The following is a 13,219-nucleotide window of genomic DNA, read 5'->3' as shown; positions in this document are numbered from 1 at the left end:
GGTCTGGGAGGGTAGAGATGGGCCCTGCCACCTGGCACACCCTGTGCCCTCTGCTCAGGGCTCCCAGCTGTGACCTGCCCTCCCCAGGGCCCCACACAGCCCCGCCCCGCCTCCGCCTGAGCTCCTCAGGCACAGGGGCCTGACCCTGGGCCCAGGGAGGGTCAGGGTCCTGGGGGGCCACATTTGCATGAGCGGCCCCGCCCCCTCTCAGAGCATCAAGAGGGGAAGGGGGAGGCTGGGGGAAGCTCTGCTCCAGAGTCGGGGCCACAGAAGGCAGGACTCGGGAAGACTCCACCATGGCCTGGGCCCCTCTGCTCCACACCCTCCTGGCTCAGTGCACAGGTGACAGGACAAGGGGACAGGGATGGGTCTGGGGGGACATGGGGGCCCTGCCTCCTCCTCTTGTCCCCAGACCCCAGCTTCACCTTCTCTGTGTGTCTCCCGCTTGCAGGGTCCTGGGCCCAGTCTGGGCTGACTCAGCCCCCATCGGTGTCAGGGTCCCCGGGCCAGAGGGTCACCATCCCCTGCTCCAATATCCCTGGTAGTTACGTGCAGTGGTACCAGCAGCTCCCAGGATCGGCCCCCAGACTCCTCATCTATGATGACAGTGACAGAGCCTCGGGGGTCCCGGACCGATTCTCTGGCTCCATGACTGGCAGCTCCGGCTCCCTGACCATCACTGGGCTGCAGGCTGAGGACGAGGCCGACTATTACTGCTCATCATGGGACAACACCCTTGGTGGTGTCACAGTGCTTCAGGCCTGTGGGGAAGGGGGACCAAAACCTTCTGCGCAGCCCCGTCCTCTGCCACGTCAGCTGCTTCCTTGTTTTTTTGGTGTAACCTGGGTTATGAGACCCACCGCACAGAATGTTGTCAGGACCGTCTGTCCACACCCTTATTTTGCCCCCACAATGTGCCCTTCGTAATGACACACTGTGTGATTATCCCCAATTGAGCAGAACTTACTGGGTCCAGGGGAGGCTGCCCTGGGGACAGAGGCCATGACCGGTCAGGGCAGGAGCAGGGCCACAGGCTCCACTGTGTCAGCACCAGGACTCATCAGGGTTGTGCAGGGTGTGTCCAGGCCTGGACAGCTGGGTCGGAGTGCACAGAGCTCCAGCCCTGGGAGGAGCCCAGCACCCCGTCCTCACCAGCCGGGAGGGGCGCCCAGCAGCTCCTGCTCAAGCTCGGTCTGTGGCTCCTGCCGGTGCCAAGGGCCCAGGTCCTTCCCGGAGACTGAATAAGAATGTGTCATTATTTTTGATGACAGTAGGTAACACATGGCCACAGTGCCACATGAGGACTCGTGAAGGGTCGCCTCCCTCTGCAGCCTGTCCTGGCCTGTTGTCGTCCCCGGAGTGGATGGTGACAGTGACACACGGGGACCCTCATGAGGGTTTGCAGGGACAGCAGCTGCTGTTGTTTATGTGCTCAGGTGTGCAACCCTATTTATTCCCGACGACCCCTCTGCCATCACTCTCACTGTGGGGAGGGAAACCCACTATGGGGAGGGTGTGTGTGTGACCTGGGGACGGGCCACCAGGTGCAGCCAATGGAAGCACTGCAAAGTCAGGTCAGTTTGAGTTGAGAGAAATACACAAGAACCTTCTAGGTAACTGCCCCTGGGGAATGGAGTCTATCCGAGATTCCAGTCTAACTGGGCATCTATCCTGCGTCAGATCCTCCACCCAGAGGTCACGGCCTGGAGGGGCAGAGAGGGACTGGGCTCCGCTGCAGGTCTGCTCTCCTCACCTGGGTGGCGGAGCCCCTCTCCCCACCTTGCCCACGAACTGAACCTGGCAGACGCAGAGGGCGCCTCAGGGCCCAGGGGCGCTCGCCAGGGCATCAGACGAGGTGGCCCTCCACCCCCACGTGCGTGGCTCTGCTCTGCCCGGCTCTGCTGCTCCTTCCCTGGCCCCAGACCCCTTCCGGAAGCTGGGCCCTCCCTTTCCCTGGCTTTGTCTCTCAGGGGCCCCCTTCTCCAGGCGCTGGGAGACCCTCTCCCGTGAGAACAAGGCCCTCAGACCTGCCAGCTCCTATTCTCTCCACTTGACCCCCTCTGACCTCTCACATTTTTCCCTCTGTGTCTTTCATTGGGAGGAAACTGGATAAATATCAGTTCCTTTGAACCTAGAACTTACACATTCCAGGCCTATTCAATCCATTGGTCTCTCCACAAATGAACTTTATCAAGGCTACAGCAAAGTGGAGACCAGGCCATGAGGGATGTGGGGCCAGAAATGGAGTAAGAAGCCCTAAAATGGGATGACAGGCCCTTCATACTGACATCCTGTTACATCATAATGAGAACATTTTTTAAAAGGAGAGTAAGAATAATTTAGCAGAGAGAAAGAAAATAAGTATTTCCAGGATAACGTGGTTGGGCAAATGAGAAACTGCAGAGGTAATGAGGACATGTTCTCCGCGGGGATATTATTGTCTCACAGCAAACACAGGCACAGAAACTAGGCCACGTGCAACGTGAGCCGGGGGACCCAACAGGAGACCCTCACAGCACCCAACAGCCACAGCAACGACCAAATGAATCAGACTTGGAGGGAAACCAGGGAGAGTCATCAGCCTGTGGGGTGCCGCCTTGAGCCTGTGCCTTGCTTGGTTCAAGGCGGTTATGCTGGTAATAACCCAGGGACAAGGGAGAAGGAAATTCTAGTAACAGGTAACCCTTCAATATCTGGTAATAGAAGGTTGTCATTCGGTTGTCTGGACATCATTAGTGACCTGGAAAATATTACTGTCTATGCCCCAAACACAAGAGGGGACCTGCCCGTTCTGCTGCCTATGGCACCAGCAGAAAGCCACCCCTGCAGGAACCAGAAGGTCCCCCAGGAGGGCCGTGGTGGGACGTGGGCTGGACGACTGGGGGCGCAGCGGGACTGACTCGGAGAGCTCAGGGGTCTGGGCCAGCCCAGCTCGATGGAGAATGTTCAAGTGGCTTTTGCATCGCTTGGCAGGCAGTGTCCCCACTGAGGTGTGACTCCCTGCACCTGGGCCCCTAGAAGTCCATGTGCCCCAGCTCTGTGTCCTATTTCACCCTCCACCAAGTCAGGGCCTCACGGCCCAGGCTGAGGTTCAGGGAAAGAGGAGGCAGTCACACAACAATGAATTTGTCGGAAGAAACATCACCTACAGGGCTACCTGGGCCTCTGTAAGGAGACCCCTGGGGAGGGCCTGTCCCAGTGCCTGCGAATCAGCCGCAGTCAGCAGAGCTCTGGGGCTGCACTGCGCTGGCCCAGGGTCCTCCTGTCCCTTCCGTAGACACACAGGACTGTCGGGGAACTGAGCACAAGTGGCTGGGAATCTGCCTTTTCTTCTTGCCATTGGGCACAGGTGGTCGTCACCACATTCGTTCTGCTAATTCTGACCCTCCTTCCAGGATCCTGTGTCAGATGGTGCTTATTCTGTCGTCACAGTGTCTGAGGTTTTGTTTAAAATAAGTAAAAATATATATTATAATACAGAACATATAGCCTACACTCATTCTCTCCTAGCAAATCAGTGGGCCCACCCGGAACAGTGTCAGGTTTGATCATTACAGGACAATCTCACTTATGAACATAGTTGATAGATTCACAAAAGACTCAACATATGAGCCAGTAGAATCTGTATAATTTCAGGAAACCTCCCCCTGCCCACTACGGAGGGTCTGGGCTGAGGGTGGTATAGGGGTGCCGACTGGTGGAAGACGTGCCTAGAATTTGGGGGAAGGGAGGTAGACAGGCACTGAGCAGGTGTCAAGACTGCAATCATGGTGGGGCCTCTGAGCTCCCAGGGCTATTTTCAGACACACCGAGAGACAAGAGAATGGGGTGAAGGACCCACCGCAGGGGACACGGGGCCCTCTGGAGCCCAGGTCACCTGCTCCCGCAGCTTCCCCCAGAGATGCAGCCCCGCCCAGAGCGGGCTCCTCCCCGGGTCAGGCAGCGCCACTCAGGACCCGCAGGGGGCGCTGCTCCGCCTCCTTCCTGCAGGCGAGGGGCTCCCGGGGGCCTGGGAGCTGCTCCTGCCTCAGCCTGACAGTCTGGCGGCCACACTGGCTCCGATCCCACCCAGACCTGCCCCCGACGCCACGGGCAGCAACGACCTGTAGTGCCTGGGGAACCCCTGAGGCAAGGTCCTGGGGCCACGCTCTCGGCCCCTGGCTGCCGACTGTGAGGTCCCCGTGGGCCCACGTGGGACGTGTAGTAGGTGCATCGGCCCTGTACCTGCCTTCCTTCCCTTCTTTCTTACTAGTCTGGTATTTCTCAATTATTTCAATATTTTATACTGAGTTATGGGAACCGGTATTGTTTATGTTTTCAGCCTCCTAATCCTTTTTTTTAATGTGTTAATACACCTTCTCACATCAAATTGGGTAGATAGGAGTTAACGCTTTTTCGCCACCCTGTGGGAGATGTGTTTGTACAATGACATGAAGTTTAGCATGAATATCTACTCTGATGAGTTGGCCTCACGTGAGAAGAGGACAAGGTCACCACGCACGTTGTATTAGATAGACAATTTACCAGCGATCCCAGTGTGAGTGCAACTCATTTCAATCTCACATGAGGAAGAACAGTGTGTGCCTTACCCTCACCTGAGACAGGCTAAATTTTATCTCCCTGCGCATCGTTCTTACGTGAGAACTCCCACGCCCGCCCCTCCCGTTCCTGCGGCTGCGAAGCGCAGTATAAAGGGTAATGGGGCTGCGATGCCCGGGATGCTCACACCAGCTTTCACAGATGCACTGTCATTTTATTTCTGATTTGAGATACATGTGTTCCTTTTCTGTTATATTTGATTTGCAGAGAAATCTTATAACTCTACCACCCTATCACTTTTCCAACTAAAAACTTTTAAGGACATTGAATTTCCTCCATATAATTGATGCTTCTAAAAGTAAAGGACGTGGCACCCCAAGCCTGGCAGCTCTGTGTGTCCCCACCCCCAGCCCTGGAGCCCCCACTGTTGTTACTGGGACAGGGCCCAGGCGTGTGCCAGTGAGAGACCCGTGTCCGACCATCCCCCTGGCCTGCGTCCTGGGACTTCCCAGGGGACCCGCTGCTGGGGGAGGTGGGACCGCTCAGCCCCAGCAAAGACACGGAGGGATTTCATGCGGAAGGAAGGCACTGCACCCTGGGGTGGTGAGATTCGGGATGGTCTAGATTACAGGCCCAGGGCGGGGGAGGACAGGGTCCCCCATTCAGCCCCCAGCTCTGCAGGCACGACACTGGGATTGAGGTCACCAGGGGTGTGCGGGCTGATTGGCCACAGGTGTCACCCCTGTCACTCAGCGTCCTTGGCGCTGTGCAGTCACTGGTCTGTGAGGCCCCAGCACCTGCCTCTTTCAGGCTCTCCCCCAGGGACATCAGTGTGACCCTGGGCAGGGACAGAGAGGAAGCTGATTTGCATGAAGCCCCTTCTCCTCCTAATGGTCTGGGAGGCGTGAAAAGGCCCCAAGGACACCTCCCTGCTGCCCAGGAGCCTGAGGAGGCCACGTCCTGTGAGGGTCCCACCATGGCCTGGATGGTGCTGCTTCTCGGGGTCCTCGCTTACAGCTCAGGTCAGGGGTGGGGACTCTGCAGCCTTGGGGGGCATGAGAGCAGGGCCTCAGGGTGACCCTTGTCTCCATAACACCTCCATCTCTCTCCTGTTGGTTCAGGGGCAGATTCTCAGACTGTGGTGACCCAGGAGCCGGCACTGTCAGTGTCTCCAGGAGGGACGGTCACACTCACCTGTGGCCTTGGCTCCGGCTCAGTGTCGACAAGTAACTACCCCAGCTGGTTCCAGCAGACCCCAGGCCGGGCTCCCCGCACGCTGATCTACAACACGAACAACCGCCCCTCGGGCGTCCCTGGCCGCTTCTCCGGATCCATCTCTGGGAGCAAAGCCGCCCTCAGCATCACAGGGGCCCAGCCCGAGGACGACGCCGAGTATTTCTGTGCTCTGTACATGGGTGGTGGTATTTCCACAGTGACTCACACCCATGGGGAAGTGCAACTCAAACTCCCTACATGGTGCACAGAGAGGCTCAGCCCTCGGGGGTCAGGGGAGAGGGCCGGAGGGTGGAAATGGGAAGGGAGCTCCCGAGCTCTGTTCTCCTGCCCAGGGGTTCATGGGCATGTCCTCCAGTCTCTGCCCAAGGGCGTCCACCTCTGCATGTCACCCCTCAGCCCATCATAATGGGCAAACAGTCAGCTCCAAAATTCACCAACCAACAGTGAGATTCAGAGGCCCCGCCACTCCCTGTGAGGTCCCTCTTGTTCAGATTCCGCCGACAGACATGTCGCCACTTGTTAGTGTGATGATGGCGACCTAATCAGTACGTAATACCGCCTCGGATGCACTCACACTCTCAGGCCAGGGAACCCTTGCTGTGCTGCTCCATTTACCTGAGGCAGCATGAGACCACGAAGAAAAAGAAGCGTCTGCGAAAGGTCATTTTTAATGCTGTCGGAGAGACAGTTGATTCTCTGGTGACCCTCAGTTGTAGCACTTTCCTGCTCTCCTGATTTGGGGCTTCTCTTCTGTAACTGTGATAGAGTTGTATCTTTGTAATACTGAAATTTAGTAACTACTCTAAACCGTTATATGTGGTGGATTTTTGTTGTTGTTGTTTAGTTTTGTTTTCTTATTTTTATTTTGCTATCATTAATGTACAATTACATGAGCAACATTACGTTTACTAGACTCCCCCCATTATCAAGTCCCCACCACGTACCCCAGTACAGTCACTGTCCATTATGTGGTAGATTTTTCATTGGCATTTTAATTTTGGAAGCATTTCTTCTCTGATAAATCGGACAATTAATTTATATCCGTAACTTGACTCGCAGCGGTGGCCTGGCCCACGGGTGTTTGTGGAGTGACAGCGACCTGATGTCCGCCCTGCCCCAGGGTTGTTTCCACCCAGAGCTGCAGTGTGTCCAGTGGACAGCAGGCGGCGCTGTTGGGACCCGCGCAGCGCAATCCTTAAACTCCCCAGGCTGCGGGTTTGGTGCCTGGCTTTGCTGACAGGGACAAGGCAGCTGCGTGCTGTCTGGGCCGGGAAGGGTCTCCTGCTCGCAGGCCTGTGTAAGGTCCCAGCAGCTGCTTCCTCCCGGGACCCCCAGGAGGTAAAGTCTGAGTGTCACTAGGAGTGTCTAGTCAGTCTGTCTGAAGAGCTAAGGCCAGACTTCAGCTCACGCTCAGGGTGAGCAGAATCCCCAGCAGGAGAGCGTGTAGGTGAGCAGCCCCTGCTCTTTCAGGCACCTGATGGGGACAAAAGAGGCCAGGGCCACCAGCCACAACTTGGCGCTCAGGGCTGTGTCCACCCGCCTGGCCGCCCCTCCTCCTCCTGCCCCCTCTCACTTGTCGGGCAGGGTCAGGCCTGGGCACCCACGCAGCTCCGAGCCGCTCACAGCCTTGTGGCCCAGAATCCCAGCTCTTCCTCCGCAGTCCTGCCGTTAGCGCTGCCTGTGTGCGTCTACGGTTTCCCTTCCCCGGCCTGAGCACGCTCCCCGCCCTCCCACCTGCATCCCTGGGATCCTCAGCCACACTCACCTGCTCCCTGAGTGGCGCCATCGATGTGTGGCTGATGGATTAGCTGGTGGCAGCAGAATCAGGGAGGCGTCCTCCGTTTCATATCAGCCTTTAACCATCAGGGATCTGGGGTCCTCAGCCGTTTTCCAGGTCTACAGATGCCTCCATCCACGGGGCAGCGCTCCTGCACGTCCCTGGGCTGCGGCCTGAACAGGAGGCTGACTACTGTCCTCCATGTCCCAGCAGCTCCACGACGCACTAGTGCCCCAGACTCATGAGGAAGGGACACAAACCTCCCCCCAGTCCCGGGCCGAGGCGTCACTCCCGCGCTGGCTGACACCAGGTCTATCTCACGGGTGACGGCCGGCATCACTTCCTCAGCCCACAGCTGACTGTCCTCAGAGGGCGAGACCTGACTGTGTCTAGCTGGGTCCTGCGTCTCAGCAGAAACCCCTGCTCTGAGGGAAACTTTCCACTGGAGGCAGGACAGGGAAGGGAACACTGGTCATGCTCAGCTCAGGGTCCAGGAGCAACTCAAAGAAGCTTCTGCTCTGATAACTACATCTGGGCTTCGGGACTCAGTAGCAACATGCAGAATGGAGTTGTGTGTACATTCTAGCGATCCACCCCCAGACACTAAACATAAAAATCAAACCATTTACAACAGCATCAAAGACAAAAGAATTAATGATGAATCTGAGACAAAACTGGGAATCTTGTTCACTGGAACATAGCGTACCTGCAGAGAGACCCGCGTGCTGAGGCAGACAGTGCTGTCTGCAGCAGACGGGTGGGGGCAGCAGGCCTGCAGTGGGGCGCTCTGCGCCTGGTCTGTGACACCTGCAATGTGCTCCTGGTGATGTATTTCTGACCATCACCTCTGCTCAGTAAACAACCAGGTGACCCGCGACCTCTTGTAGCAGATTCAGGACCCAGAAGGAGACAACATGCGATTTCAGAGTCACTGCCTGTATGTCCGAAGCTTCTGCAAGGAATCCAGGGGCACATTCCAGGGGAGGGAACCCAAGGGCCTTCTCGCTAACCCATCTCTCCGTGGATGACGGGAGCAACCTTAGGATTCATTGTACTCCTTTCACTTTAATGAGTCGTAAAATAATGAAGTTACCTAAACCACAGGAGACTAAAACGCCAATCAATTCATGTGAGGGTAGCTGCAATTCATCAATTTAATGCACAAGTTCTATGGAACGCTAAGCATGTGTGAATACCCAAAATCATATACCAAAAGGGGATATGGTATTTGTAGTATTGCCTCGGGGTGATGACAGCTGGCCTCATCCTTCATGCACATGTTTGTACCACCCGCAGACCAGGACTCCTTCTGAGGGTGAAAAACACTACAGAATTCATGTGCAGCACGTGGCATCCCAGGATCCAGGAACCTGGCCAGGGATTTATGAACAGAGACTGGCCCGGGGAGCTGCAGACGTCAGCTGGGCTCCGAGGGCTCTGGGCCACGGGGACGCATGTGCCTGTGACCAGCAGGGGGCGCTGTGGGGCTGCCCTGTGGTCTCTACACTGGGGCTCAGTGAGGACCATTCCCTCAAGGGAGCCTGGGCCTGGGGTCTAAGCCACCCTGCGCTCACTGACGGGGACTCAGCAGCTGTGTCCCCTCCAGCCTGGCAGTCGCCTGAGCAGGGACGTTTGTGTGGTCAGAGCAAGTAGTTCCTGTTGCAGTCGGGGACCACGAAAATGAGAAACCGAGTCAGAATGACATTTAGTGCAGAGGGTTTAGACTTCTTTGGCGACTAAGCACCAGGTCAGCGCTCCCCCGCGCGTTTATTAAGTTACAGCCAGTAAAAAGACAGCCGTCCATTAATGTTTACTGGATGAGTTTTTCATCAAGCTGAACAATTGCAAACTAATCACCTCTTACAAGTTTCTCTTATGTCTTGTCAAGTCGTCCTGCCACGAGAGTCTCACGGTATGTCCTTCTCTGGGTTTGCCTTGGAAAGGATCACGGGAACTGTTTGCAGTCCTTGTCACACCGCTCATGACCCGCACCAGATTCCAAGACGCAGCACCTACTGTTCTGCTCTCTTAGAACAGTTTCGGCTACAGATTAAGCTTAAGCAGGAAATAAATTACAGCAAGATGAACTGCTGGGATATCTACACTGTTGTATGTACAGGTTCCTCCCAGGGCCCTTCTGGCCTGGCCCTGAAGCAGGGACAGTGGCCAGAGCAATGGGGGTGGGGCTGCCTGCTGGGCTCTGGGCACCATGTCACACATAGTGTGTCTGGGCCTGGACACCAGGGGGCGCTCGGGGCCCATCCCGAGGGGTCTGGGAGGGCAGAGCTGGGCCCTGCCACCTGGCACACTCTGTGCCTTCTGCTCAGTGCTCTCAGCTGTGACCTGCCCTCCCCAGGGCCACACACAGCCCCGCCCCACCTCCCCCTGAGCTCCTCAGGCATAGGAGCCTGTCCTGGGGGCACAGGGAGGGTCAGGGTCCTAGGGGGTCTCATTTGCATGAGAGGCCCCACCCCCTCACAGAGCATCAAGAGGGGAAGGGGGAGGCTGGGGGCAGCTCTGCTCCAGAGTCGGGGCCACAGAAGGCAGGACTCGGGGAGACTCCACCATGGCCTGGGCCCCTCTCCTCCTCACCCTCCTGGCTCAGTGCACAGGTGACAGGACAAGGGGACAGGGACGGGTCTGGGGGGACATGGGGGCCCTGCCTCCTCCTCTTGTCCCCTGACCCCAGCATCAATGTCTCTGTGTCTCTCCCGCTTGCAGGGTCCTGGGCCCAGTCTGGGCTGACTCAGCCGCCCTCAGTGTCGGGGTCCCCGGGCCAGAGGGTCACCATCCCCTGCACTGGAAGCAGCTCCAACATTGGGGCTTACTTTGTGAACTGGTACCAGCAGCTCCCAGGATCGTCCCCCAGACTCCTCATCTATGGTGATAGTAAAAGAGCCTCGGGGGTCCCGGACCGATTCTCTGGCTCCAAGTCTGGCAGCTCCGGCTCCCTGATCATCACTGGGCTGCAGGCTGAGGACGAGGCCGACTATTACTGCTCATCATGGGACAGCAGCCTTGGTGGTGTCACAGTGCTTCAGGCCTGTGGGGAAGTGCGACCAAAACCCGCCGTCAGCCAGCACTGGGGTTCCCAGGGCAGCCCCGTCCTCAGGCCGCGTCAGCTGCATCCTTGTCTGTGTGGCTGAGGACCGGGCTCCGAGCACCAGCCCTGGGAACGGGCCCGGGGAACCTGTCCTCGTCCTCACAGATTCTTCCTCCGAGGCCTGTCCTTGTTGTCAGCATCGGGAACAATGTGCCCAAATTGAGCTGAAATTGCTGGATGCTCGCGGGCCGCCCTGGGGACAGCGTCCACGAGGGGAGTGTCACTCTGCCGGGGCTGCGTCACACCCGCCACAGACTGGGGGACGCAGCCCGCGGACACGTCTCTTCTCCCCTTTCTGGAGCTGGAAGTCCAAGGTCATGGCGCGGGCAGGCCTGCTGTCCCCGCGGCTTCTCTCCTTGGCTGGCAGAGGCCCAGGCTCCCCGCATCCTCACGCAGCCCTTCCCTGCGCTCAGTCCTGATTGCTCCTCTTTTTGTAAAGGCACCAGCCGCGTTTGTTGAGGGTTCATGACTTCGTTTACCTTAATTTCCTTTTTAAATCGCCCATACAGTCGCACTGGGGTTGGGGTTTCCACACAGGGTTTTGTGGGGACACAACTCAATCCTTTGAGGGGTCAGGACAGAAGCAGGGACACAGGGCCCAGCCGTGTCTGCCTCAGAGTAATCAGCTGCCCAGATGAAGGGCATCCTCACGTTTTACTGAAACCAGATGTGGGTCCAGGGGCCCAGGGCACAGTGTTGAGAGGAGAGGACAGGCCACAGGCTCAGGGAGTTGACAGCGTCCGAGGAGGAGAGATGCATCCCGGGAGAGCGAGGGGAGGTGGGGGGCCGGGAAGGAGCGGGGAGGCTGGCAGGGCCTCCTGAGTCTGGGGTCACAGTGAGGTCCCGGTGCTGCCCAGAGGGTGGGGGAGCAGGAGGGGGGACACAGGACCAGGGGGGCTGTGGTGACGTCCAGGTGGGACAGGAGGCTCAACCAGGAGGCAGGGGAGGCAGGGAGGGAGGCCCAGACCCCAGGACGGGGAGGGAGGGGACTTGACGTGTGGGGCTGGGAGAGAGACACCGAGGCAGGGGTCCTGGGAGCCATGGAGGTGGGGGTCTCAGTGCCCTGAGACCCTGTGAGGCCCCACTTCCCAGAGGCAGTGTGACTGACATCCCGCATGCCAGGAATTAGTCCTGCCCCTGGGGAGAGATGCCCACCAGGAGCCATGGGGTTGCTGTCACTGGTCAGTCTTGTCTCACTTTGGATGGAAAGGTCCCCTGAGCCTGGGATGACGTCACCATGCTGTGATACGGACGGAACATGCGGGGTGAGCTCAGCCCTCACCCTCAGGGCTGCCCCCAGGTCATCACCTTCCCATCTGGAGAAGCTCAGGGAACCACCATCCCTGCCCATTCCCCTCATACGAGTCATAAGGAGGGGAGTTCTCCCCTTGGTTTGTGTGTAGATGCTTCCAGAAAGTTCTTTTCTGCAACAAGGATGGATAAGGACTCCTTGGCTCTACCTCTCATTTTCTATATAAGGAAAAGGGGCTGCAGGGTGGGACAGGCCGAGGAGGCTCTAGATTGGGGCCCAGGCCTCAGGGCAAGGGGTCTGCAGTCCCCTAAACTGGATGGTGGTGGAAGGGTCCACACAGGAACCCAGAAATCCTGCAGGAACTAGAGGCTGTAATGGGAAGCAGGTGTTAGGATGGGAGTTTAATATCCCTGGACAAACTGAGTGTGGCAGGAGCAACAAGGACACACAGCTGGAGACAAGAGGGAGGAATCTCCAAAAAAGTGCAGCCACGCCGGGCGGCCTGCAGCAGAGGCAGGGTTGAGGCGCTGCTGCCTTTAGGCTGGAGCGCAGGTGAGATGGCCCTGTACTGTGTGGACCCCATAATGTCACCACGTGGCCATGGCCTGTCAGGACCCAGGCCTTCCAGACATGCCCTCAGTCCCTCCTTTGTGAACACCTACGAGGGGAAGTGATGGGCAGTTGCCTCCCATGTGTGTCCTCTTCTTGGGCAGTGCCAGGACACTGGGGAAAGACTGTGCACTCACCTGTGCCGACCCTGCCCCCAACCCCATGTCCAGTTGGTGTCCGAGGAACAGGCACCATTGCAGAGCTGCCCCTGCCCTCCAGGTCCCGTGGAGCTGGGCCAGAATGGGGCCTGACCCGGGGGAGCCCGCTGCCCACACACCCCGCCTACCCCTAAGCCTGAGCTGAGGGCCCCAGGGAGGGAGCCCCTCTGGGCGGGGTCCCGGAGCCCAACCTGTGTGTGAGCACCTGTGCAGCTTAGCAGAGCCCCTCTTATTCCAGTGGGAGGAGTGAAGGGGAGTCACATGGAGACCATGCATGTCAGAGCGGAAGCAGTTCCAAGACACCTCAGGGTGCAATGTGCCTGCAAGAATTCATTTCTTCTGTCTAATGAATAAAATTCTCTGTGATTTAACCAAAAGTTGCCTCAAAACAAAGAAGGGTTACAAGGAAGTATTTCAAAAGATGGTAAGGTTGAAAAAGTGAAATTAAAGTAGGGCGTAGATTTTCTTTCAGTGAAATTCATGGATTAATTTTAGTAATGACCTTAGATTTTCAAATCCAATTACACATTGTGATGTATTTAACG

The 13,219-nt window shown here is 57.4% G+C and overlaps 1 protein-coding gene across 3 annotated transcripts in view; it reads left to right on the top strand.

Moving 5' to 3' along the window:
• The first annotated feature begins 281 nt into the window (after positions 1–281).
• The window catches only part of LOC130680825 (immunoglobulin lambda-1 light chain-like), a 270,410-nt gene continuing 257,472 nt past the window's right edge, over positions 282–13,219 (top strand). The window contains exons 1-2 of one of the 3 annotated variants that reach the window (XM_057492329.1): positions 282–342; positions 452–739. In XM_057492329.1, the coding sequence (XP_057348312.1) occupies positions 297–342; positions 452–739 (334 nt within the window). In that variant the 5' untranslated portion in view covers positions 282–296. Of the gene's footprint in view, positions 343–451; positions 743–10,073; positions 10,165–10,273; positions 10,574–13,219 lie in introns of those variants that run through there. The other 2 variants (XM_057492327.1, XM_057492326.1) reach the window with 2 other exon arrangements.

The sequence above is a fragment of the Manis pentadactyla genome, chromosome 14 (assembly GCF_030020395.1).
Source record: "Manis pentadactyla isolate mManPen7 chromosome 14, mManPen7.hap1, whole genome shotgun sequence".
Taxonomy (NCBI): Eukaryota; Metazoa; Chordata; class Mammalia; order Pholidota; family Manidae; genus Manis; species Manis pentadactyla.
Note: the sequence above shows the minus strand (reverse complement) of the source record. Positions and strands in the feature narration are given on the sequence as shown.